At 42.9% G+C, this 27,976-nt stretch overlaps 1 protein-coding gene and 2 pseudogenes across 1 annotated transcript in view; all 3 read right to left on the bottom strand.

Moving 5' to 3' along the window:
* Positions 1 to 27,976, bottom strand: part of DEPDC1B (DEP domain containing 1B) — a 73,656-nt gene that overhangs the window by 32,289 nt on the left and 13,391 nt on the right. The window contains exons 2-6 of the mRNA XM_053657172.1: positions 26,590 to 26,855; positions 10,355 to 10,490; positions 3,965 to 4,092; positions 3,186 to 3,316; positions 1,248 to 1,295 (exon numbers count right to left, since the gene is read on the bottom strand). Coding sequence (XP_053513147.1) covers positions 1,248 to 1,295; positions 3,186 to 3,316; positions 3,965 to 4,092; positions 10,355 to 10,490; positions 26,590 to 26,855 — 709 coding nt within the window. The remainder of the gene's footprint in view (positions 1 to 1,247; positions 1,296 to 3,185; positions 3,317 to 3,964; positions 4,093 to 10,354; positions 10,491 to 26,589; positions 26,856 to 27,976) is intronic.
* On the bottom strand, positions 382 to 1,129 carry LOC119046952 (40S ribosomal protein S6-like; annotated as a pseudogene).
* Positions 11,755 to 14,459, bottom strand: LOC119046954 (ubiquitin-conjugating enzyme E2 D2-like; annotated as a pseudogene).

A 27,976-nucleotide genomic window follows, 5' to 3' on the forward strand; every position in this document is an offset into this window, starting at 1 on the left:
GCATGCAGGTCCTTCTCCTCCCAAACCACCCTGCGTACCATTAGACTAGTCTTCTAAACCATTTCTCTCCTACGTAAACTATTACCCTGTAAGAGGCCAATGGTAGACAGGCTCTGTTAAGCAAATTGATGATGTAAATATAGGACATACTTAGGAATAAAAATAATCCACTAGGAAATAAAAGCACAAAATTCCTTTAAAAGCATTCTGTAACTCAGCCCTTTCAACCTGCGACAGATTTATCACTAAAAGTACAGCAATCCCCAAACAATTAACTACCAGTCTCACAGGTGTCAAATCAATGTTCAGACCATTGAGCAAAAATATATTCTTTTTTTTTCTCTATGTTTATCCTTATTTATTTGTTACTCTTAGAAGACCTCATTCTTGGCTAGACTCAGACTCAGAGGTAGAAGCTCTCAGAGAGGACAGCCTACGTCTCTTGGCAATTTGCTCCTGGTGTTTTTCTTTGGCCTCCTTCATCCTCTTACCCAAAGGTTTAGCATACTCTGCAGCCTCTTCCTTATTTTTCTTAGAACATTGCTTCTTCAGAGCAATGGGCCAATGTTTGTGTTACAGGACACGTGGAGTAACAAGATGCTGAATTTTAGGTGCTTTGGTTCTAGGTTTCTTACCTTCCTTGTTTAGGAGCTTTCTCACAACATATTGGCGGACATCGTATTCTTTAGAGAAGTTGAAAAGTTTGCAGATGCTTCTAGCTCTTTTGGGCCCCAGGTGACGAGGGACAGTAGTATCAGTGAGACCAGAACCGTCTTTCTCCTCTTTTTTTTTACAATGACCAAGTTGAGAACACTGAGATTGGCATCCACAGTGCCACCCTGAACTGATTTGTACTTTCGCTCTCCAGTCCTCCCTGGCTTGTAACCAGAATGCCTCTTGCTCAGCAGCAGGCAGAAGCGGCCATGGGTCGAGACCCCCTGCTTCACGGGGAAACCTTGTCATTCCCACCACTGATTCGAACTACATAACCCTTCTACTCTCCACCCAGAGCATCAGCAGCAACTTCTGTGGTCATATGCCTCTCATAAAAAGTACGAAGTTTACATTCATCATCCACTTCAATGAGTTTCCTACAGCCAGTGGCTAGGAAAGAGATGTTCAACTTCATCTTGAAGCAGCCAACCACCTCCACGGTGCCAGAGAAAAGAGGACCAGCAAAAATATATTCTAATTCAGGGCACTAATTTCTGTTAATTTCATAAAACTGGCAAACAATTAGTACTTACAATTTGCCAAACACTTCATTGCTGACAGTACCCAGTGAGGAAGTTCTTCTGCAGAAAAATAAAAATAAAAAGATATTTTAATGAATTGCATATAACCCTAGGAATTATATATATTGCTGGTATCATAAGAATGTCATATTTGCCCAAGTAATATGAAACATATCTGCCGATCATAAATCATCTATGTATCAGAACATTTAAAAAATGGAAATTTTTCCTTAGCAGCAGTGTTTCATGTGCTTGTATAAATCATGCCTGCAAAATTCTCTAAGGACAAGATGAACTTTTCAAAGCTTTAATGACAAGAAGTGTGATGGTTTGTTCCAGGGAAACAAACTAACAAACAAATCAATTATCTTAAGAATTATATCAGGCAAAAAAAAACAAAACAGGAAAAGCAAAAATATTAGTCATCAAACGCATCTGTGAAACCAGTTCACCAAACACTTAAATAAAAGGTGAATTCTCTATGTCCAAAGTCATCCAATATAGATATCACTTTATGTTTCAATTTTCAAAATGTTTTAAGGCAAAGTTCTACTGACATATTAATACAGGCCATTCATTTTAGAACAGCCTTACAGTAATAATGGTTAGCACCACTACAAAAAAACTCTAGATGACACACTTGGTAGAGTCTCCATTTTCTTCTGGCCCTGCCACGGGCATCTGATGAGATGGGATTGCACTCATGCTTCCACTCCTTCATCTTCACTTTTAGCAGAACTGCAGATGCTGGTTGAATTGTTACATCTAATGAGGCTGAGTCTTGTGAAATGCTCCCCTCTTTCTTAAGAACTTACTTAATATGCCAAAAGATGACTGGTCGTCTGACTGATGGCTAAAAATACTAATGTTTGCTGTACTTAGAGAATGTGAAAGGACTTCAGATGCATTTCAAAGGCTATAACCCCCTCATTCTATGTAACTTAATTCTACATGTGGTATTAACCAGACAACTCACAAATTCACAAATCTATTTCTGTTTCCTGATGTCCTCCATTCTTGATACAGGGGTTATAGAAGGGGAAGCATTTCAGGGTTCAAAAACACATGCTGTGCCTGTCTGGAAACTTGACCTTAAGCAAACTCTTCCCCTCTCACCACTGCTCGGGCCCCTTCTGGCACAGCACTGTCTGCTGCCAGGAACCTCCGGCCTTAACTCTAACCATAAACTATAAAACCCCAAATTACTGTACCACCTTTCCACAACCAAAGGTCATTCTAGTTCCAGCTAATTCCCAGGATCAAGGGTTTGAAGGGAAGGAAGAAGAACCAATCAAACTGTTCATTCAGTTCTAGTCTCTTCCTTATCCAGTGGAAGGAGATGTAAAAATCAGTGTGGAGATTCTGACTCCACTCCATGTACTATGACTATTTTTCCAAATCTAAAACCAGGATAGGTACCTACTAAATGTCTTTCTTTTTTTCTAATTTGTAAACTGACTTGGGGAAAAAACAGCATTAAAAAAAATTAAAACACCTTCAACATTTAAAAAGCTACCTTTATAAAAAGAAAAAAATAACATAAGCCAAGAGTATCCCAGAGGTACTAACACAGTTACCATTACAAAAAGGTCAGTGGGAACCTAAAATCAATCAGACCACAGGGTACGCCTGAAAACTGACTCCAGATGTCAGGTGGGTCTTAAATCTACTTACTTTTCAGGGGTTTTTCAGAACCACCTCATGCCCAGTGTAGCAAACACTGGCCTAGTCTCTGGATGGATTGTGCTGAGGTTTTCGCTCCTGAGCATTCATCATTCTATGACATTTCTTTAATCCGAGCACTCAGTAAAACATATTAGGATGTGACAGGAGGCTATGTGTAATGAGGGGTAAATTTATTTAAGGTTTAGGGAAGTGTCAAGTAGAAGGTGAGAGAACTGTGCACCAACACACTGATCAACCAGAAACAAAATAGTTTTATGCACTTACTTGACTTGTCATCAAGGATAACAACTCCCTGCTTGCTCACACTATATACATTATGTATGATGAACTTGGACTTGACAAGTTTGACATCTAAAACTTCTTCTAAGGAATCCAGGCCAAGGATTTTCTGTAAACTAAAAAGATAATAATTACATTAGCTAGCTACTTTTAAAAAAAATCATTATTTACCAAAAAAACTGGTACTGTAAAAAAAATCAATCTTTAAGATGTGTTATTTTTATGCATTTCACCCAATATTTGTGAGGGGAAAAAAAGCTAGAAATTGAGTATGATAGAACACATTTTAAAAATGTCATTTTGCCATTGACATATTGCTTCACTAATTTAATAACATAACAGCATGAATGTCAAAAATGATTTTATAACACATTATAAAAACAAAAATTAGCTTATCCAATGATGAGAAACTGCTACATCTTTATGAGAAAAAAAAGCCTGCCCTAACACCATTAACTTTAATTACCTGTAGTACATCTAACATCTAAAAGTCAAAATTTCCCATTATGTGTTTCATTAACTTAAGAGTTCAGAGTTTCTAGAAAGTTTAAGAACTTTCAAATGTCTATTCTTAACTATTATATAAATGACATAGGAAATACCCAGAATTAAATTAAATTATGTTTAATAAGGAGCATGAATGCAAATAATACAAAGTTGAGATTTTTATACATGAGTTCAGAAAACTAAATATGCCAAAAATAGTGGAAAAGCAAATTAGAAAAAAATCACAAAAAAGTCTCATTAATGTCAAATGCACATACTATGATAACGTCATAGACTTCCATATCTCTTCCACGTTGGCCTCTGTCAGCTGTCTGCGGTAGACAAGACGGCACGCCGGCACCTCTCCAATAGCAATACTGTGACGCTTGTACCACATCTCGGAGTTCTAATAGTGGGGAGGGGAGTGAAAAGAAAGAGAATAAATACTTCAGTAGACAGTGGTAAGGCTTTATGAGAAATTTCTTTAATTTGGTTTAAAATAATAGCAAATATAAACTAACTTTCCTTGTATGGACTGCAGAGAAATAAAGTATGACTGTTAAAAATCAGGTCGTGTTGTTAGTGAACATTCAAGAACTGCAGGACGGCTACAACTGGAAGCATGACATTTCCTGGGGGGGTCCCAAACACTCAGTGAGGCAACAGCGAAATCAAATGTATTATTTCAAACTTAAGTAAAGGGATACCTATCCAAATTCACACACTTTCCTAATTAAATGACTGTTTAAAATAAAATTATATTAATTTCAAGAATTCTCTGGTTTTCTGTAAGCAAAGATCAAACAAGTACAATGTTGAACAGCAGCCCCAGATCGCTGGCGTCCGCAACAGGCAGGTGAAACGAGGACCCCACGAGGACAGCGGGAGATGGCAGGGAGCGAAACTAAAGCTCAGAGAGACACACAACAAACAATATCAATTCTCTCTGGATACTATGGGTAATTTTTTTCCTTTTGTCTCTGCTGCAAACAATTCTACGGAACACATTAATAATAGAAATAGCAGTTAAGTTACTGAGTCCGTGTGAGAACTCACTTATCACAATGACCTCACCCCAGAGGGGTGCACCTTCCCAGTTCCACTGAAAAGAAACTGAGACACAAACCCGGTCGATGAAACAGAAACAAGCTCAATAGCTAGTAAAGGAGGAGCCAAGATTCAACCCAACAGTGTGGCTCCACAGCACACATGGTACTGTCCCCTCAGCAAATGCAAGAAATAATTTTGTGCATTTCATTTTATTTGATATAAAGGCAAGGGAGAAGATAGGACAAAACAAAAACCAAAATCAACTAGTAAAGTGGAAGCAGAGTCAGAAAGAGGAAAAGAAATAAATGAATAATTAACTCAAGTTCTTTAAGGAAGATGAACTGTTTCTCTATTAACTATTAACCTCATCATTCTAAAACTTCTGTCAAGGGAAAGAGATCTTGCTCTGCCATTCCCTCTTGGGACAATTCTCAAGAAGAAGCTGTGTAGACTTTCATGGAATTATAATGAGCAGAGAGCTTCCAAACTTCTACCACTTCATATAAGGGGGAAGTATAAGAAAAGGCAAAACAACAGTTATCAAAAGAAATGCAGTCAGATGACCAGGAAAAGGATACACGGGTGGGGGGCGGGGCAATGGCTGATGACTCAAAACACTGCTCTACCACTTCAGGGCTCCTCAAAAGTTTCAGTTGAAAATTATAAGATAGAAGTCACTGTCATTAGTGCATTCAAGTGTGCTGATGAGCAGGTGGTTTTCCCAGAGGTAATACCAGGAATATTACAACTTCACAGAAACACACACAATAGAAAAAGGAAGTTATATTGATGCCACAGATACACATTCATTTAATACGGGATTTTATCTCTTTTGTATAAACAACACTGGGTGACCTCATAATAAAAAAATGTCTGCTGAATAACAAGTCTGCTGACAGGGTCCACCAATGAGGTATTTAAACATGAACGTGCAAAAAACAATGTACCTCATTTCATAGAGCTTATAATTTAATTTTCTCTGGATAGGGACTATCAAGTAGACCTTAATTAAGTACTCCTCATTAGGAGTTAATTAAATAGCCCTCAAATATCCTTTGTACTCTCTCTTTCAGAGTATTTCCACTTTATTTCCTAATAATCTATTTTTGTATTGTATGCTTCACTAGACTTTGAGCCATTTTAGAGCAAAATTGTATGGCATAGCATTGTATCTGCAGAGCCTAGCACAATGCATGATTCACGACAGACACTTAATACATCATTGTCGAGTGAATAGCAACAGGGGAGTGGGAGGAGGAGATGGGGGGAGAAGGTACAGAAAATAAGCAGCATAGACAAAAAAAAAGATGGAAAAACCAAGGACTTGAGAACAAAACAAAGGGGAAGGAGGGGGGTGAATGAGGGGAAAAAAAAGATAATCAATAAAAAATAAAAATTAAAATTAAAAAAACAAAAACAAAAACAAACAAAAAAACCAATGACTTCCAAATAGGGCCTCTCCTCCAAGTCCCAGCGCTGTTCTCTCCATCTGCCCATTAGACACTTCCCTTTAACACAACCCAACTTTATCATCAAACACATTGAAAACCAAATTCATCACTGCCCCTGACACATCTGCAAGCCCTTACGGAGTCCCCATTTCTGTCAACGGTGTCACTTTTTCTTGTCACTTTATCTTTTGACAAAGCTTAAGCTGCTTAACTGTTCCCACCAAGATACAATACAACCTCTTCAGGTAACTTTTCTTTTCGTTACCCAGCCAAAAAATGTTTAAATCAAACCTTTGCAAACAAAAGTATGAACTGGACATCAAGTTCTATGAGACTAGATTAACTTAAAACATTGGTATTGATACAGGGTGCAGCCAAGGGGGGGCCCCAAAAAAAGATTTGGAATGGTGTCCAGAAATCAAAGTGTATAGGAATATTGGAGAGACATATAAGATGTCCTCACCCCTTCCCCCCACAGGTGTGAGTTGGAGGAAGGGACACATGGAGCAGGAACATGCAGGGCTGTTTTGTACAGCCACAGCCTTGCAGCTAATCCATGGCAGGGTCATTTAACATATCCATAGCCTTTGGCAGGTCACTTGGATATGTTAAATGGCTGTGGTCAGGCTTGGAGCTAGGGGGCTGAAGTCACTTTCCCCAAGATGTAACTGGGGGCAGGTCCCCCAAGTTACAGCGCCTACATGGGAGCTTGAAGAAGATTGGCTCTAGGACATGGGATGATAACTGCCCAGACTAACAATGGCAGCCCAGTAAACTTGTAATAATACAGAAATACTGGCAGGTGTAACTGATCTTTGGAGGAGTCGGAAATAGGGGTACAGAGGAATATGGGTGCGAGGATTTAAAAGCCAGACACGGCAGCCATTAAGGGGAGAGCCACACGGTTTCAGCAGAGTGAGGATCCCCTCTTGGTGAGGCAAAAGAGGGAGCCACGTGGTTTTGGCAGGGTGCGGACCCCCTCTTTCCCAGGTGAGGGGGAAAACCACGCAGCTTTGCCAGAATGGAGATCCCTGCAGCCAGGTGAAGAAGAAAGCCACATGCTTTTGGTGGAGTGCGAACCCCTGCAGCTTTGGTAGAAGAGGCCCACGCGGCTTTGGGGTGCCTCCTTTGGCCGCGTGGCCTGGAAAGCGAGAGAGACTTTGACTATAACTGGGTACAAAGGAACTCTTGCCAGTGGACCATGAGAGAGTGCACAAAACTTTGGATTAACTCAAGATCCTGCACAGTGACACAGCTGACGGTGCCAGCAGCCTGAAACAGAGACGTGTGCTCCTTTCCTGATTTACGGTACCCGGAGTTGGGACAGCGGGAGAAAGGAGCTCTGTGTGGGTGTAGGTGTATACCCTAAAGGACTTTGATATTTTGGTGGAGGCATTAAGCCTAAATAGCATTAAATAAATATTTTGTTTCCTTTTCACAAATCTCTTGCATTGAGAGATGTCTTTCCAATTGGCAGCGGACAGAAGAGCCCAGTAGATATTAGTATTCTGTCCTTGGGAGAGGCCCCTTGTTCTATAGCAGTTTTTGGCATCCCTGAGTGGGCCAAATATTGCCCCCTCCTCGGACCTCTTGTTCGGTAACAGTATTATTCCAAGTCCTAAAAACTGCTATACAGAGCAACCAAAGAACTTCTGCCAAGATGGAGGCATAGGTGGAGACGCCATGCTTTCTCACACAACCAAGTTTAGAGACAATAAAATATTAGTAACAGAAAACACAGCCAGAACAAAGAAAATTGAACTTTTCAGAAGTCTGATAACAACGAATTCTTCAGCCTGAGCAGTAAGAGGGGCAAAGCCACCAGCTGACAGAGTGGGGTTGCACAGGAAAACTCGGTCAGATGGACTCAGGCGCAGATCCCAGGCGTGGGGTTGCAATGGGCAGACTCAGGGAGGGCGCAGGGCGGCGGGCTGACTGCGGTGGCACATTCCTGCACAGATAGACTGGCAAGGGAGTGGGCGGTGAGATGAAAGGAGCAGGCCCCAGCGGTGGGAAGCAGCAGAGGGGACCGCTATTGTCCCTCTCTGACCCCGCCCCCACATACAGTATCACAAACCAGCGACCCCACCCTAGTGGCCCCGCCCCACCCCTAAGGCTTCCCTCCTCATACTTAATGGGCACAAACAGACCAAAATGGCTCAAGAAGATCTCAAAGCCCCAGAGCCCATAACTCTAAGCAATGAAGAAATAGCAAAACTTTCAGATGCACAGTTCAAAACACTGGTGATCAGGATCCTCACAGAACTGGTTGATTTTAGTCACAAATTAGAGGAACACATAAAGGCTAAACTAATTGAAATGAATGGAAATGCACAGGAAACTAATAGTGATGAAAAGGAAACTGGGACTCAAATCAAGGGAGTGAACCAGAAGGAAGGAAGAAAATGACCAAACAGGAAAATATGAAGAAACAAGAATTCAAAAAAATGAGGAGAGACTTAGGAACCTCCAGGACATCTTTAAATGCTCCAACATCCGAATTGCAGGGGTACCAGAAGGGGGAAAGGAACAGCCACGAGTGGAAAGCTTATTTGAATAAATAATAAAGGAGAACTTCCCCAATCTGGCAAAAGTAATAGACTTCCACGAAATCCAGGAAGCTCAGAGAGTCCCAAAGAAGTTGGACCCAAGAAGGAACACACCAAGGCACATCATAATTACATTAGCCAAGATTAAAATGAGAGAGAGAATCCTAGAAGCAGCAAGAGCTAAGGGGACAGTCACCTACAAAGGAGTTCCCATCAGATTGTCAGCTGATTTCTCAAGAGACCTTACTGGCAAGAAGGAGCTGGAAACAACTATTCCAAGTCATGAAATCCAAAGACCTACAACCAAGATTACTCTATCCAGCAAATCTTTCATTTAGAATGGAAGGACAGATAAAGTGCTTCTCAGATAAGATCAAATTCAAGGAGTTCATCATCACCAACCCCTTATTATATGAAATGTTAAAGGGACTTACCTAAGAAAAAGAAGATAAAACAGATGAACAGTGAAAGGACAGCAAACTCACAGTTATTAAGAACCACACCTAAAACAAAAGCAAACTAAGAGGACAGCTAGATCAGGAGCAGAACCATAGAAATGAAGATCACATGGAGGGTTAGCAACAGGGCAGTGGGAGGAGGAAAAGTGTGGGAGAAGGCACAGAGAATAAGTAGCATAGACAGTGGGGTGAAAATGGGGGGGGCAAGAATAGTATGGGAAATATAGAATCTAAAGAACTTGAGACACATGAACATGAACTAAAGGGGAATGGTGGGGACAGGGGGGCAGGGTAGAGGGGAATGAAGGGGGGGAATAGAACAACTGTAATGGCATAATCAAGAAAATAAAAATTAAAAAACTGCTATACAAAATTTTTCTTGGTATTTTATTTTTTAAGCATTATTTCCATCTTGGTAGTCTTTATGGGGATATTTCAAAGAAAAAGTATGTCCCCCAAAAAGGAGTTCAATGAGCTTAGGTTTTCCAACACTAGCAGATTCTACCTTTGTTTATATATTTTTATATATTTTTCTTTTTTTTAATGCTCACCCAAGGATATGTTTACTGGTTTTAGAGGGGTGGGGGAGGAAGGAGAAGCATCGATGTGAGAGAGAAATATTGATTGGTTTCCTGCTATATGCACCCAAACAGGGACCGAACCCACAGCCTTTTGGTGAACAGGGTGATGCTCCAACCAACTAAGTCACCCGGCCAGGGCTTCCTTTGTTCATATTTTGTGTACAGCTCATTCCATAACACTCCATATCCCAACCTTCTCACTCTCAATTGGTCATAAAGTTTAGAAGGAGGAGACAAACAGGAAAAACAGCAACTTACAGAACAGAAAGGAAAAGGAGATAATAAGGGAGTTTTAACAAAAAACTGCTTGGTCTGAACATATGAAAACAGCTACCATATATTTGGTCAAAATGTCAATACATAAGAGCAAAAAAAAAAAAAAGCAAAACCCAGTCTTTCTTTGTGACTGGTCTCTCAGCTACTGACAGGTAAGATATTGCTCTGAAGTACTTTCGGACCAGAGTTCACAACGAGGAACTGACAGAGGGAACTGGGCTGAGCCTGGAGGTTCCCAGACCACTGCTCACTCTCCCTGCCGCCGCCCCGCCCGCCGCCCCGCCCGGTAGCAGTGACACTTACCATCACAATCGGCCTCACTGGGATGTTCTCTTGTGAAGTGCCCGGTAGGGGGTCAGTCCACTGGGGAAATTTAATAGCATCCCTTTGGCACGGGGGCTTCTTTGGATATGGTTTCAGGGGTGAGGAAAGAGGAAATCTAAAAACCAAGAAGAAAACCTCCATTATTGTAGTCAATGGAAGACACGGGTATTTGAACACAGTCACTTCTTATATCCTTGAAAACTCATATAACAGCAAACTCCATATAATAAATGAGTTTATACTTAACCAAGTCATTATACAGGGCTAATTATACCCAACAATACATAATTTAAAAAAATATTCTTCATCGTGCCCATCAAATGACATTTATAAAGAAAAAATGTGACACATTTCCTATGACTATAGTAATGAGTTTATTACAGAGATTAATCATTTTTGAACATGCAAACTCCAGAGGAGCAACAGGAACTTTAAATATATACAAGTATTTCCATCAAATAAATTTTCACCCTCCCATCCAAGGAGATCTAAGCAGTTAAAACCATAAGAAAAATAAGAGGTACTAGCTATGTATCAACTGAGAAACCACATACAAACCAAAGAAAACAGAAGCGAGAACAGGAGGCTGAAAGGACAAAGGGTAGAGGGCTGGGAGACGTTAAAAAGTGGGAACATAGCCCATCACACTCTATGTACGAATGGGTTCAGTGCCGTCAAACTTAGACCTTAAAATGCAGGATATGGGTAGATTTTAATCTGATTGGTCATAACTTTCACCTAAGGCATAGGTCCTTCACCACAAAATGAATACAGAAATAGCTTTGTGTTCTTTGCCCTGTTTTTCGTTGTTGTTCACTTTTTTATTGTTGACACTATTACGAAAGCCTACATTTTCCCCTTTCCCGCCTTCACCACACTATTGTCCGTGTCCATGGGCCATGCATATGGTCTTCAGCTAATCCCTTCACCTTCTTTTACCCAATCCACCCCCACCCCTTCTTAACATCTGTCTTCAGAGTAAAAGTATTCATTCCATCTAAAAACCATCTCCTACAGAACAGTGGAGCTGTCTTCCCCCATCCAAGCGCACCCCATACCCACCGCCCCTCACCTTGCCCTTACCCAAATTTAAGTCAACAGGAACGCGTTGAGTTCCAAACCTGGGTTAAACCTGGAGAACTGGTTTGTCACACACACACACTTCTCCGCCAGGGGGCAATGCCCGTCCAGAAGCACAGTGTTTCTAGTTTCTTGTAATAAGCCTGCACAGCAGCACGGCTGTATCAGGTAAACATGCGCACAGAAGATGAGGCAAGAGCTCATAGAAAGCAGTCACTTCTTATATGGAAATCAAAAGACCTTCTTGTTTCCGAGTTCCCCTATCTTTATTTGTAGAGGCTATCCAATAATTTCTTTCATTAGATTGCACACTTCTGAGTCCGTCCCTGAGCTACTCTGTTGTATTCGTCTCCATCAGGTTTGTAGGCCCGAGCACTCTCAGGCACCAAGGGATCGTCTGGATTACCATCGCACAGCAGAGAACAGGTGGACAAGAGTCCTTCAGAAAGTCAATGCATAAAACCACTGTGACCACAGAAAATCCAGACGAACGATACTGTTACTGTTAATATTTGAATGATACATTCGTGTTGTAAATGCTGGCTTCGGTAGTTTGAAGGAGTACTCTGTTGGGAAATGCATTGACAAGAAAAGTACTCCACCCTGACAGGGACTGTCCTTTGTCTCCATCATTGCACCTTGAGGAAGGAACCTATCTCCAACAGGACTTGCAGAACACTGTGCTGAGCCGGGGCTGGGACTCCTGTGCTAGGTCCGTTAAACTCCTCGTGGATTCTCTTCAGGGCCACGGTGGTAGGTAGCAGGACAGTGGTGGGGTTAGGGGAGGGACTGGGAAGAGGCACAGGGGCCCCCTCGGTGATCACAGGTCCAGGGAATCCCACTGAGGGCTGAGGCTGGACACCTGGTGGGGCCCCCTGGATGCGCCCTTCCTCCGCACCTCAACGACGTGGCCTCCTCCTCCTCCTGGGCCCTGGGGATCCCCGAATCCCTCTGGGGGAAGCAGCCCAGGCCCAGGGCTGTCCCTCTCGATGGGACGGCAGGAGGAACTGACTGCCTCCTGCAGGTGGACAGATGAACCTGCCTGCCACCTAGCCTAACACGTTTTTAAATAAATAAAACTTGTTCTGTTATCATTTGAATTTCATGATTAAATACGTTCTTAATGAGATGCTTGGGTAAGCCATTTTTTTCACTTAGCTCAAAATCCTGATTGCCTCATAACTGCAGCTGGAATTTGTAGATAAGTATGCAAATACAAATTACTGATAGATGAATCTTCATTAATTCCTGCTAAGCAAGCATATATTAGAACAAAAATCATTTGGCCTAATAGTCATTTTTATAACTACTTCTAATAAAGATTAATCCTCCTTCCCTGAAATACCCAACACTTCACAATGAGATTGAAGCTTCCATTTAGAAACCGATCTCAAAGGAGGTGGAAAGCTGTCCAGTGTCCTTATTCTGCCTTTTAATAACCCTGGGCTCCTAACTCTCCTAGATATCAGCAGCATCGCTCCTGAACTAACACATACAAGGCTAAATATAATCTAACTCTCTTTAAACTGGCCTAGATCAGGCCCTGGCTGGTGTAGCTCAGTGGACTGAGCGCGGGCCTGCAAACCAGACAACCAAGAGTCGATTCCCAGTCAGGGCACATGCCCGGGTTGCAGGCCGGTTCCCTGCAGGCCAGTTCCCAGCAGGGGACACACAAAAGGCAACCATACATTGATGTTTCTCTCCCTCTCTCCTTCCCTTCCCCTCTAAAGATAAATTTTAAAAAATCTTTAAAAAAACTGGCCTAGATCATAACTGATAAAGAACAACAGAAAGGTCATTAATATGTATTTTCCTCAGAAGACCTTTTTATGTTAGCTTATTAGAAAACAATAAACGACATCGCATTGCACTGATAAAGCAACACAAGAATGCTAGTGCTTAATGTTGACAGTTAGCTTTTTACTGACTTTTTATTTAGTTAGGCCAAAATAAAGGCTTGAAACTTTTCCATGATATCCATAGAAAAAAATAACTCAAATTAATTATAAAGATCTTATTTCTGCCCTGGCTGGTGTAGCTCAGTGGATTGAACACAGGCCTGTGAAGCAAAGGGTCGCTGGTTCAATTCCCGGTCAGGGCACATGCCTGGGTTGTGGGCCAGGTCCCCAGTGGGGGACACATGAGAGGCAACCACACATTGATTTTTCTCTCCCACTCTTTCTCCTTCCTGTCCCCTCTCTCTAAAAATAAATAAATAAATAATATATATTTTTTAAAAAGATCTTATTCCCAAGGCAACTGCAGAAGTAAAGAATTTAAAAATGTCTATAGTTTACAAAGAAAAGTTTCATCGAGGTGAATCAGGAGAATCACAAATAAAGACTACTATGGAGAAACATTTCAGAAGCAGTCACCATAGACTTGAAAAAAGATGACTGATGGAGAGAAGCTGAATATCATCATCTCTGAAAAGAACATCCAATAACTGCACTTTATTTGAAAGGTCAGTTTTGAGTCAGTAAGAAACAAAATGAGGTCTGCAAATCATTAAATCAAGTTAAAGATAAATAAACTGAAAGATAGCTTAAATTTTTGGTATTTAAGTTACCAAGGCAATTATTTCCAAATAATTCCAAAATACAAATGAAATTAAACACTAAAGCCAGTGGAGTCACCCTGGGTGGCAGGCAGAGCCTGGCATACAGAAGACCAACTCCGTGTGCCAGACGCCAGAACCACCATGTTTGTGAGCAGAGAAAGACGCCGTCTCGGAAGTGAATTCTCCAGCCCAACTGATGGCATATGGGTAAGGGGCAAACTGCTAAATGAGCTTTTTCTAAATTTTTGACAAAAAAAAAAATGAGCAAAATATAATACATTAACTCATCAAAATACCATCACAAGGAGACAGCATTTCACACTTAACAGACTGGAAAAAAGTTAAAGCTACTCAACATCAAACATTTTCTACCACTAGAATAAAAGTGAGCATACCCACAATGGAAAACAGATGCCGTTACCCCACAAGGCTGAACATGTACATGTCCTCTAAACTGACTCCACTTCAAGGTAACTCTAGGCACCCTAGAGACACTTGCACATGTGTGAAAGGAAACATACCCACAAATATTCATGGGAGCCTAAAGTAAAATACGGAAAGCAGCCCAAATCACCACTAAGAGGAGGACAGATTGTGGTGTATTGATGTAACACCACAGAATACAGATGAGAAAAGCTCACAGTCATTAAACATATCAACCAACTGGATGAATCTAAAAAAATCATAAGAAATAAAAGAACAAGTGAGAGAAGAATAAAGACTCTTTAGTATGCTTTATATAAAATTCAAAAGAGAAAAATATTTCAGAAATGAATCAATAAATTGTTTAAGGATCCAAGAGTAAGTGTTAAAACAATAAAGAGAAGCAAGGCTATGATTAAGACAGAAATCAAAATATGAATGACCTCTGAGGAAATGATGCAAAGTGTGGGTCAACAGAGGTTCATTTTGCCTTCTTATATAGGTTGTTCAGCTACCATTTATACATTTTCCTATGAAAGATCTATTTTTCAATAAAATTGTTTGAGAACATTAAAAAGGACAGAGCTCCCTCTAGTGGGCTACACTTGTTTTTGCTTTATAAATTACAAATTTAATCCTAACATTATAAGTGGATTCCAGAATCAAAAGTCCATTGGAAATGATGTAGTACAAACTTCGCATTTCTACACTGAGGCCAGAAAAGGTACTGGCCACAGCTGGTCATTAAACAAAATGACCCAGGTCTCCTACTGCCACCTCAACTACCAAATATTGGTTGCATACACACAAAAATTAGAAAATAGAGCACTTCCAGCCAAGATGGAGGTGTAGGTGGAAATACTGTACCTCCTCGCACAATCAAATTTAAGGACAACAAAGATTTAGAAACAAACACACAACCAAAACAGACAGAAAACTGACCTGTACTGAAGTCCGATAACAACAAACCATTCATCCAGACCAGTAAGAAGGGAGGAGTCGGCAGCCAGCGGAGAGGGGTGCAGGCAGGGAGAAGTGGTGGCTGATGGACAGACCCAGGTGTGCAGGCAGCGGTTGGCAGATCCCAGGCAATGGGCAGACCCAGTGAGGGTGTAATGTGGCTGGCTGACCACCGTCATACATTCACGCACAGATAAACCAGGTAAAAAAATGAACAGTGAGACAGACTGTGCAACGCAGGGCCCCAGCGCCAGGAAATAAAGCCTAGAAGCACCGACTGGAAAAACTTTTGGGGGTTGAGGTGCCAGGAGAGGCTTCCAGCCTCACAGGAGAGTTCGTTAGAGACACCCACAGGGTCCTAGAACATACACAAGCCCACCCACCTGGGAACCAGCACCAGAAGGGCCCAATTTGCTTGTAGGAAGCAACAGAAGGGAACAAAATCTGAGAGAGAGCCCAACAAACACCATTGCTCCCTCTCTGACCCCGCTCCCACATACAGCGTCACAACCCAACACATGGGTTGCCCCGCCCTGGTGAACACCTAAGGCGCTGCCCCTCATATATAACAGACACAAACAGACCAAAACATTATAGCTCAAAAAGAAGAACAGCTCAAAGCCCCAGAGCTAATACTTAGCAACCAAGAGATACCTAACCTATGAGAAGCACAATTCAAAACACTGGTGATCAGGATGCTCACAGAACTGGTTGATTTTCATTGCAAATTACATGAAAAAATGAAGGCTATACTAAGTGAAATGAAGCAAAATGCACAGAGAACCAATAGTGATGGAAAGGAAACTGAGACTCAAATCAAAGGAGTGGACCAGAAGGAAGAAAGAAACAACCAAACAGAAAAGAATGAAGAAACAAGAATTCAAAAAAATGAGGAGAGGCTTAGGAACCTCTAGGACATCTTTAAACGCTCCAACATCTGAATTATAGGGGTACCAGAAGGGGAAGAGGAAGAGCAACAAGTGGAAAACTTATTTGAATAAATAATAAAGGAGAATTTCCCCAATCTGGCAAAGGAAATAGACTTCCAGGAAATCCAGGAAGCTCAGAGAGTCCCAAAGAACTTGGACCCAAGAAGAAACACACCAAGGCACATCAGAATTACCTTAGCCAAGATTCAAATGAAGGAGAGAATCCTAGAAGCAGCAAGAGATAAGGGGACAGTCACCTACAAAGGAGTTCCCATCAGATTGTCAGCAGATTTCTCAAAAGAGACCTTACAGGCAAGAAGGGGCTTGAAAGAAGTATTCCAAGTCATGAAATGCAAGAACCTACATCCAAGATTGCTTTACCCAGCAAAGCTTTCATTTAGAATGGAAGGGCAGATAAAGTGCTTCTCAGATAAGGTGAAGTTCAAGAAGTTCATCATCACCAAGCCCTTATTATATGAAATGTTAAAGGGATTTATCTAAGAAAAAGAAGATAAAAATATGAACAGTGAATTGACAGCAAACTCAAAGTTATTAACAACCACACCTAAAACAAAAGCAAACTAAATGGACAGCTAGATCAAGAGCAGAACCACAGAAATGGAGATCACATGGAGGGATTAGCAACAGGGGAGGAGGAGGAGGAGAAGGGGGGAGGAGGTACAGAGACTAAGTAGCACTGAGGGTAGGTAGAAAATATACAGGGGGAGGGCAAGAATAATATGGGAAATGTAGAAGCTAAAGAACCTGTGACACATGGACATGAACTAGAGGGGGTGTGCAGGGTGGAGGGGGATAAAGGGGGGAATGGGACAACTGTAATGGCATAATCAATAATATATATATATATATATATTAACATTTTATTTATTTATCTTTAGAGAGAAAAGGAAGGAGAGAAGGAGAGAAATATCAATGTATGGTCACTTCTTGCAAGTCCTCTGCTGGGAACTGGCCTGCAACCCAGGCATATGCCCTGACTGGGAATCAAACCGAGATCGTGTGGTTCGCAGGCCTGTGCTCAATCCACTGAGCTATACCAGCCAGGGCTAATAAAATATAGTTTTAAAAATTTAGAAAATAATCTATACCAGAACTACTATTTCTTTGATGAATTTCCTTGAAACAAATTTGAACTCATTATTTGATCAATCAAAATAGACTAGGGCATCTAACCATGAGGAAAACACAGTTTATGATTTTAATAAACTTGACCCATAAATGACAGAGGACTCAATGACTATCTCCTTTTCATAATATATATTGAAATCATTTCCTTGGCAGCAGCAGAAATTTGGGGCATCTAGCGGGGTGTCCGGCCTCTTGGCGTCTTTGAACCACACTGGAAGAAGAGCTGTCCTGGGCCACACATTAAATACATTGACATGTAATCACAACAAATCTCATGATGTTTTAAGTAAACTTACAACTTTGATTTGGACCACATTCACAGCCATCCTGGGCTGCATGCAGCCCGTAGGCTGCAGGTGGGACATCCCTTTTGCCAGCCTGAGCCGGACTCTGCTTTCAGAAGTAATCTATCACCTCTGTACAGAAAAGCCAGCCGGGTAGTGGTTATTGTAGCTGACCTCCCTGAGACCGCCACGTCCCAGAAACCCACATTACATTTCACAATACTGCTTGAAGGCCTATCAGGAGGAACATAAGTGTTGGAGGGAAGAAGAATGAGAGATAAGAAAAATAATTAGTTGTCAAACTAAGGAAGCCTTTGAACTCCCAGCCCAGAAACCATTCCTTATTCCATGTGACTAAAGATTCCATTGAGTAAAGGATCAAATGAGTATTTTTAAGGAGGGGAGAGATGTGATCCAATCTGAAAGCCACGCCTACTGTAGATTAACAGTAACTATTTAGAAAATAAATTCTGCAGAAGTTTTGTTAGATTTAGATCTAAGTAGTTCATGTTTTTTGGTGCTACTGTGAATTAAGTGATGGTAGTTTTTCCTGTAAATGTAAATCATGTACATTTTTTTAGAAGTCCTACGTAGTTTATACATTTTCTTCTGTTGCAGAGTCTGGTACTTAAAGCTACAAAACACTGCCGAGAGATTAAAAACCTACATAAATTGAAAGATGTACATATTCATGATTTGGAAGACTCAATTTTGTTAATTCACCAGATCTCTGCAAAATAATATACAGATTCCACACAATTTTACTCAAAATCTCAACAGAAATTTTTGTAGAAATAAACAAGTGGATTCTAAAACATATATGACAAGGTCAAAGCACTGGAATAGCCAAAACAATTTTGAAAGAGAACAAAGTTAGAGGACACACTAACAGATTTCAAGATTTAATATAAACCTACTAAATCAAAACAGTGTTGTCCTGGAGACAAGCTGGACATACAGGACTCTGTGTGGTGCTACGTCTCATACACACATGAAACTGGCCAGTAACAATGGGGAGGAAGCAGGAATCGCCTCACTCAGGCCCCTCCTCAGTGACCTATTCCCACAACTAGAGCCCCCTTCCCCTAAAGAGCGAGTACTCTTGCCAGAGAACATAGCAGGGCACTCTGGACTCCTCGTGGCAGGGAGCAGCAGGCAAGAAGAGCAACTGCGAACTCAGCAGCAGTAACCGATCCCAACCAGCCGAAGAGGAGCGGCTGCTCTGACCCCGATGAGGAGGGATATCTCTGGCAGCTCTTGGTACTCCTTGTCCCACTGTAACTGTGACGGAGCATGTGCAGAAACACCAGCCCAGTAAGTAAGTGCATGGTTATCAGGAGTTCCAAGTCTCAGAAATTAACTTCTGGGTCACACAATCAGGAAAGCCAGCCAAAGCCTGCCAGGTGACAGGTGAAGGCGAGGAAATTTACAGTGGAGAGTGGAGAGGGAAAGGACGAACATCAGCTGCAGCCATGAGACCCATAAAAGGGTCTATATTCTTCCTAGTAGTTTCCTTCTCCTAGACATGGCTGCAGGAAGCCCCATGAACGTGTGTGGAGAAGCAGATCTGGGCAGCACAAGAAAGGGACTGTGCCAGCCATGGAGGTGCAAAGCCCATGTCTCCCTTCAAGAACCCAACAGACTCCAGCTCCTAGCTGCTGTACCTGTCTTTCATGCTTCTCCCAGGAAGCTTCCAGCATATGCATGAGCACAGTGGGGCTTCTGAGGCCAAGCCAATCCTAACAGAAGACAGGACTCTTCCAGCAGGTCACCTCTACCCAAGGACTCCCCAGTCAGCCTGGCCAAGACTTCCTCAGAACTGCACCCTGTGGGCTGAGCCCCTTCCTACCCAATTCTTTCCCTCTCTATTGCACAGAGGTCAGCCCTGCATCACAACATGAAGGCTCACCCCAATTTCTGTTCCTTTCCCCTTTATCCTTTCCAGGGGCCCCCAGGGTTTTAGGGGCCCCAGAACCCTGGCATTAAATCACGTCCATTACCTAGGTCCATCTTGGCATCTCCTTCTCTTCTCCAAGGGCCTGAACTAACAGAATCTTCTAGTAATTTGCACTCATCTGTGTGTGATGACTTCACATCACTTCCAACAATGTGTCTACCACATACATATCTGACACCATTGGATAATAGAGATACAAGAATTAATACCAGTTCTTGCCCTCAAGAAACTTAGACTCGTGCAGGAACAAGCAAGCATGACCCGCAGGCCAATTCCCACCACTTCACTTAATAAGTAAAGTTATCCTGGAACAGTCACACTCAACCCTTTACATGTGCTCAGTAGTCCAGCAGCTGCAACTGAGGTTGTCTGACCCGCAAACTGCCCCTTTATGAAACAAGTGTGCCGAGCCCTGGGCTAGCTGGACCAAAGATACCCTCAAGACAGAAATGTGAGCATCCTTACTTTGTAGAAGAGGACACGAAGGTTCAGAGTGTAAGCAATTGGCCTAAGACTACATGGGTGGCAGTAACTCGGAGCTGGGATTCCAACCCAGGCCTGCTTGCCTCACTCTGAACCTGTGCTTGTCAAGGCCCTTGAATCCCTGAGCTTGTGTCATACTTAACCACAGCTCATTTGATGTGGGATGTGGCTGAGCCACTTTAACTCAGGAACAGAGATGGGGTGATTATTGCTTAACTCTTGCCCAGTAAAAAGGAGATTCTCCACTTACCAATCTTTCTGAACTTCTTTCTCAACAAATGAGGCACTGGGCTAGGTGAGAAGGACACAGAGAAAAGCAAAGCCTTTCGCAACCTTATCTACCATCACACCCTGCATAACGACAGGCAACATGTCCTTACATACTTAACCTCACTCATGATCATTTAACCTCACTCCTGATCACAGGAGGACAGGCTTTATTTACAAGCAAGTTCCCTTACCCTGACCGACCCCTCGCCCTCCCTTGCCTGACAGGCACCTGCTGATGCATCCATTCTCCACCTAAGAGTCCCCGCAGAAGCAAAATATTCTCTGACATACTCAAGCAGAGTTGATTCCCCAGTCCTCCAACAGCAGTGAATTCGCATCCTCATGATAGCATTTGTGACAATGAATTCTAATGTATCTGTCCGCCTCTCTAGACTTTAACTCTGAAGATAGTCATGCATCTAAAGTGTTTAGCAGTGTGGCTGGCATGAGTAGGCACCCCATAATGCTTGAGAAAGGAAGAGGTGGGGGGGGGGGACAGGGAGAAGCAGCATATGTGAGGATCTAACTAACACTGACCCCCAAACACAGAAGGGCTCTAAGAAAAAGCCAGAACGTAAGTATTAGCCATGCAACTGGTGAAATGCTAGCTGGACATCAGTTGCATGTAAATGCTTAAACAGACTGTGCTTTCTGATACTCACATGAAACATTTTCCTGGCCTTTCCCACTTCTACTTTGCAAACGTACTAACTCCTCCAATCCAGAGAATGGTACACCCTCACCTTTCAAGGACTTTTATAAATCTCGTCTTATATGTAACCTGCATCTCAAGGCAAGTTCTCACTCCCCTCGGAAACTCATGGTTTGGGATCAACAGAAAAACTGATCGATACCTACGTGATCTTGATTATTTTGTTTCCCAATTAATGGTATCTGAGAAGTACTCCTGCTCAACCCACCTTCTCTTCATTTAAAACGGGGCCCTTTAGTGAGCCACACTCCTCTGCTTTTTCTGGCTTCCACTGCTCCACTCCCTATTAATGATAATAACCAGGTATCATGAATTCGCAAGAAAGAAACCTAGGCAAAGATTAAAGAAGAGAGTATTTCCAAGGGCAAGTTGGCAAAGACCGAGAGAGAGGCTCTGACAAATAAATATAAAGGGAAGGGACACAGAAACGTGACAGGGGACATGAAACGTGGGAACTAAGACCACAAATGAAGGGCCAGGATAGAAAGGTAAGTCATGGGTTTGAAATTTTTACAAATTAATCATCAAAAGCCTTTAAAAATATTACAAAACAGAAGTTCATCAGTAACCAGGAACTATTTCTTAGAGAGGATGATACAGGCAGATCTGGCCAGGCCCTGGGGTGAGAGAGGGGTCACAGGAAACGCCTGAGATAGGTGGGGTGAAGCCCCGCTGCTAGTGCTGTGCATAAGGACAGACTTCCGGGCAGAGAGGTGACCAGAGGGGACCCTGCCTTGCGTGAGGCTAGTGAGGATGACTGACAGGAGAAGCCCTCCTATCCCTTCTGGAAGACGGCAGCAGAGTGCGGCGCTGACCTGCCAGTCTAGCCTGGGAAAAGGACAGGGCTGACTGGGGAGCTGGACCCTTCCGGAACACACAGAAGCTTGCACAGGGGTGAGGGGGGATTTAAATGGGGGAGGGCACAGACTCACCCCTTCTCTTTGTCTGGGATCCGCAGACAGAGCGCCCACCGCACCCCCGCACCCCACCCCAGGCAGCGGCAGCGGCAGCGGCAGCGGCAGCGGCAGCGGCAGCGGCAGCGGCAGCGGCAGCGGCAGCGGCAGCGGCAGCGCTGGGCCTGCTCCTAGAGGTTCAAGTTCCCAACTCCAGGGAACCTGAAGCTGGAGAGCAGTCTGCCTGGCAACCTTGTGCTCGGAAGAACAGGTGAGGGTGGAGCAGGATTTCTGGGCGTGGTTTTGGGTTCCAGTCCTTTCGAGAACAATTTTTTTCCTGTGTTTTTCAAAAGAGGGGTGCCTGGAGTTGGGAGTCTCCTGTCCCCCCAAAAGGTGCAACATTTTAATAAAGACCTCCTTCCTTTCCCACCAGCCTTTGTCTTTGGAATATGCCTGTGTTCAACAGCAGGCAGCCAAACACCATTTTCGTTCAGTAACAAGGACAGTCTATTTCAGTGCATGATTTAACACACCTACAAGCACTGGCATCTTCCACATCCAAAGAGGTAATGTAACCTCAGAACTGGCTGGACCTCATAGCCCAACACAGAACTTTCAGCCCAGACCCGAGTGTAACAGCCATCTACTTACCCCCAGTGGACTGTGCTCCTTGCCTCCGAACCACCAGGGTCCTCAGCAGGAATGCATCCCCTCCCACTGATTGCAACAGCCCAGGTCTGATCTGCTGCTTAGCTTTTGGACAGTCCACATACACAGAAAAATCCTGGCACGATTTCCCACGCCCCATAAAGTGCCCCAGTTTTGCTCCCTCTACAGGCATTGCTTGTTATAGCAGTCTGAGGGCTGGGGGGCAGAAACCAATGCTGGCTAATTTAACCAGAAAGAAACTTGAAAACATCCAAATAAGTCACCAAGTCAATAGGAAAGCTTGAGAACCAGGATTAGAAAGGGGGGGGGGGGCAGAACAAAGGGGAAAGGGAGGTCACAGCAGCACACACTGCCAGTGGCAGTCTAGTGTGAAAGCCATTGCTGGCACCATGGCTTCTGGATGTCTCAGCCTCTCTGTACTTCCGTCCTTGCTCCTGCAGGCCGCCTCTGCCATCTCAAGGAATTCTAAGCTGTCCCCTCCTCTCTGCATCCCTCACTCAAGATGCAGAGTCCTAGATGGGAACATACTACCTGCAAGGGTAGGACATGTGCGTGCACCTGAACTGCTTGGGGCAGGAAGAGGGAGAATCTTGCTTATCGAGGCTTCCCCTGGTGGGAACAGGGCTCTGCCTCCCACCATGCATCATACAAACAGGAATCCCACAAAATAGGAAAGTTTAGAGTGCTTAGCAATTTAAAAAAAGAAGTCAAATGTCTATCCCATTACTACTATTTAATTAACTCTATTCTAGAACACAGATGTCATTCCTACTCAAAACACCTTGACTGTCTTGCTTTTGTAAAATGAAAGTCCAGTTCATACCCATGTATTTCAGAAACTCTATCAAATGTATCTCTATGACATCCTGACCTAAAACCTCCTCTGTAGCCAGGCCGGTCTCCTCCTCCCTCTCCCGGAGAAGCTGACAGCACCTCCCAGGGCCTTGGTCTTACCAGTCTTGTCACCTAAAATATCTCCCTTCCCATCCCTTATTATTCAGACCCCACCCCATCCTCTGGACTCAGGTTGAAGTCCTCCCTCTCCCTCTCCATGAGGTCTTAAAACACTCCCCTCTTCACCAGGCAGGTCTGACACAATTCCTGCACTGGCCAGACAGACAACATAGTCATGGTATAGTCTGGTATTGTGTAGGGAAACGGTGGAAGTGTGGCAACTGGAATGAGCTTACCCCATTGAAAGACTTTCAGGTTCATAATTTTTTAAGACACTGTTAGAAACAAATAGCATTAGGTGCCTCTGTAGAAGGGAACGGGGTGGCTGGAAAAGAAAGGTGGAAGGGAGACTTCTTTTTTTCTTTTTTTATCCTCTTCTGAGGACCTGCTTATTGGTTTTAGAGAGAGGAGAAGGGAAGGAGAGAGGGAGAGAAACATCAATGCAAGAAAGATCAATCGGATGCCTTCTCAAACACGCAGTGACCAGGGACTGAACCCTCTCTAGGAATCAAACCCACCACCCTCCAGTCTGCGGGATGACATTCCAACCAACAGAGCCACATAAGCCAGGTGAGACTTTTTATTGCAGATACTTTTTTGTACTTTGTAAGTTGTGAATCACATGGAAAGTATTACCTTCACAAAATACGCAAAATGAAACATTAAAATCAGAGAGACAAAATTTTAATGACCAAAACACTATACAGGTAAAACACAACAGCAAATTTATTGTTCGTTACAGGTTCATTTGGGGTTAATTAGTGAAATACTGCCTTGGTTCTGCTACTTCTCTTTTTCACACATATGTACTCTCCCAAAAGAGATGGCAAAGTTAAGGAGGAAAAAAATCATGTTACATTTCTTTTTTATCTTCTCCACTGCTTTGGAGTGAGAAATATGTGATTATGTGCCTGATATGTGGAACCATAAAAGTTTGGAATTTAGAAAGTCTTTAAAGATCTAGGTCACCCGTGATTCTTTTAAATTGTCTTTTTTTTCAATCCTCACCTGAGGATATGTTTATTGATTTGAGAAAGAGGAAGGGAGAAGAAACATCTACTGGTTGTCTCCCGTGTACGCCCCAACCAGGGATCAAACCTGCAACCCAGTTATGTGCCATGACTGGAATCGAACCCGCAACCTTTTGGTGTGTGGAACGTCGCTCCAACCAACTGAACCACCAGGCCTGGGCAACCCCTGTCATTTTATAGATGAAAATATGATGCCCTGGAAGGCCAGCGAACTTATCCAACTATTACAGGCCAAGAATCTAAGACTCGAAACAAAAACAAAAGAAAAACAAAACCACAGGCACACATGCTCAGCTCGACTATTAAAACAATGTCCACTAGAGGGAACTAGCAGTCCATCAACTTGAAGGTGAGGTTCCTGAAACAGTTCCCCACTGAAAACTACTAAAGGGCCACATATCTAAACCAATGTAAGTTCAGATTTCTTTCACTAGAGGTACAAATAGGGCAGGACCCTACAGCATGACCCTATTTCCAGATCTGATGGCCCTTAAAGCTTCATGGGACTCAATTTAAGGCCCCAATTTAAGGTCCCCAATAGAACAGATTGAACTGCTCATCCAGAGAATCTTTCAGCAGTGTGCTGGCTAAATCGATGAGGTACAAGCAACTGGTGTTCCGAGAGAAATAACCCCTGAAGAATCCCCAGTGAAGTACAGCACGTGGAGCCAGGGCTAGTGTTTCTGCTGCCTGAGGCTAATGAGCACTATGAATAGGCTAAAATCACACCTAATTAAAAGTTGGATCAGCAAGCCAGAAATAACGGCCAAGTGGACAAAAATGAACTGATATCTAGAAGCTGAAGACTGCTGATGAGACGCTATGAGGAAATTAGATTCTTAAACATACAGCAACGTCTGATTTGGCCTTGGCACTCTTGCCTTCGCTGCAACTGTTCTCAGCAGCTAGTCTCAAAGAAGCCAAAGAAATGTTCAGGTTGGAAAGAGTTAGGTTTTCTCTACTCAAACCCAGGTTTCCCAGTCACTCCCAAAATGCCTTCATTAAATTACAAGGAAGGAGATTAGGAGCTAGAGGCAGACTAGATCTGAATACAAACGAAGAGTCAATTCCTTATTTTTCTGGAGTAAAAGGAAGCAAGTACCGAGTCCATATTCTCCATTAAAAAAAAAAATCCCTCTCAGTTTCTTAGCACCTTCATGGGCCTCTCTGTAGATAATGCAACAATTCCTCTTTTCTGGACTCACGAGACCTCATTCCTCTTTAGTACTCTCCCATTCCCTGAATCTTAGGCAGGTTCCTTCCACCTCCAGCAATAACAGCCCAGCAAGCAGTGGGCATGGAAGTATGAGCAGAGAGTCATCCATTTCCCTCCAATTATCTGGTGGTGTCCAAACATAAAAAAAAGCACTGAAATATGAGTAACAATGTTTGAGGAAAAGCATGCATGCACTGCCAGAGTTCATCTGAGACATCAGGAAATTCTAGTACAATTTTTCACATGAACCCTGAGTTCTGCCTAAAGATCAGACCCACTCTGCCACTAGTGCCCTTGAATATACACCTTCTCATTGCTCTCAAAGACCAACCCAGACTTACTGTTTAACCCTTTTCAGATTCCCTAAAACAAGTACTAGGCTATACGGCCATCCTCTCAGGCATGCAAAATGCATGAAAAGATTCCCTTACTGAAAAGCCAGTGCAACAGAAGACTGCTATGGGTGCTCTATGGAGTCAAGAAATATTTCAATTGGTTTCATCATAACAAGAGATTCACAGGAGAAGCATCCCTCCAAGGGACAAGGTGAATTTTTTTTCACATAAGAAGTTTTAGCAGATGCCGACCAGATGCACCCAGCCTCTCCATACTCCTCCCCTTCAGACTTTACAAGTTGGCATTACCTGTACAGGTGACCATTGTCTTCAAAATTTTCCTGACCCCATTTCCCCTTGATGTCTTCAATAACATGATTCTTCAGGAATTTTTTTAGCAGCTGCACCGTTTGTTTACGGGTCACTTCAGGGCCAAAGTTCTGATTGCACCTCAGCAGCTCGTGCAGCCAATCAGCCGCTTCGGCCGCTGTGAAGCAGTGTTCGTAGCTTTTGAACCGACAGCGATGCTTCCGTAAGGGCATCCCGGCACGGAAAAGCTCCACTGTTTCATTCCACTGGGAGGAAAAAGAGAAGGCACTTTGTCATCAACTGATTTGTTTAAGGTTATTGAATCCAAAATATTTAAGACAACAAATACAATTTTTCCATTCAGAGGATTGCCTTAGTCACAGAGCTTTGAAAACTATGTACTTACAAGCTTCACGGTCTAAAGAAAAAGTAATTTTTGAAAATGAATTTATTCCTTCAATAAAAATCTACTGGAGATATTGCTACCAAGTTGTCCTATTATGTGAACTTAATAAATTTTTACACTGAGAAACATGTGATCAAAAATAATAGCAAACTGAGCCCAATATGCTTAATTCACTTCTTGGAGCCCTATGTTTAATATAACTTGACCTCACTTGGTAATTATTTACTGTTTATTCCACGAAACGCATTACATGAGGAAAGGAAAAAAGATATAGTGCCTAATGTGAAAATATGTTTTAAAATTCTGCAGAATATGTTCCTATTTAAAAAGAAATCTACAAGATAGAGGTGTAGGTAAAGAAGCTTCACTTCCTCACACAACCAGAGAAAGAAGTACTACTAACCCTCGAAACAAAAAAACAGCAGAAAATCAAGCCGTATGGAAATCCGACAGCCAAGGATTTAAAGAAGCCACATTCATCCAGATGTGCAGGAGAGGCAGAGACACAAAGATGGGAGGAGGGACCCAGAAGCCACAATATGGCGCAGATAGGTGTGGCGGCAGGATGCACAGTCCCACATTCACTTGTGGTGGATAAAAATCAGGAGGGATACCTTGGGAGTGAGCAAAATTGTATCCCCAAGCCAGACAACACAGCCCAGGGTTCCAGTGCCAGGGAGAGAAATCCCTGTAACTTCTGGCTATCAAAACCAGTGGGGGTTGGGGCATCAAAAGAAACTGTCAGATTTTCAGGACACTCTGCTTGAAGGACCCACACGTCCTTGCAATGAATGCAGACCCCTCTGGGATTCAGCACCAGGGCAACAGCTGGAAGGGCACCAGTTGCTACCAGTAAATGAAGTGACTAGGAAGAGGGCAAGTGCCAGGCAAACCTTCAGAAGCCAGGCAGCAGCACTGTCCCCTCTCAGAGCCATCACCCCACATAGGACAGTGAAGCAGGTTGCCCCACACTAGCAACTA

This window comes from Artibeus jamaicensis, unplaced genomic scaffold, assembly GCF_021234435.1.
Source record: "Artibeus jamaicensis isolate MK-2021 breed Jamaican fruit bat unplaced genomic scaffold, CSHL_Jam_final scaffold_369, whole genome shotgun sequence".
In the NCBI taxonomy this organism is placed as follows: domain Eukaryota; kingdom Metazoa; phylum Chordata; class Mammalia; order Chiroptera; family Phyllostomidae; genus Artibeus; species Artibeus jamaicensis.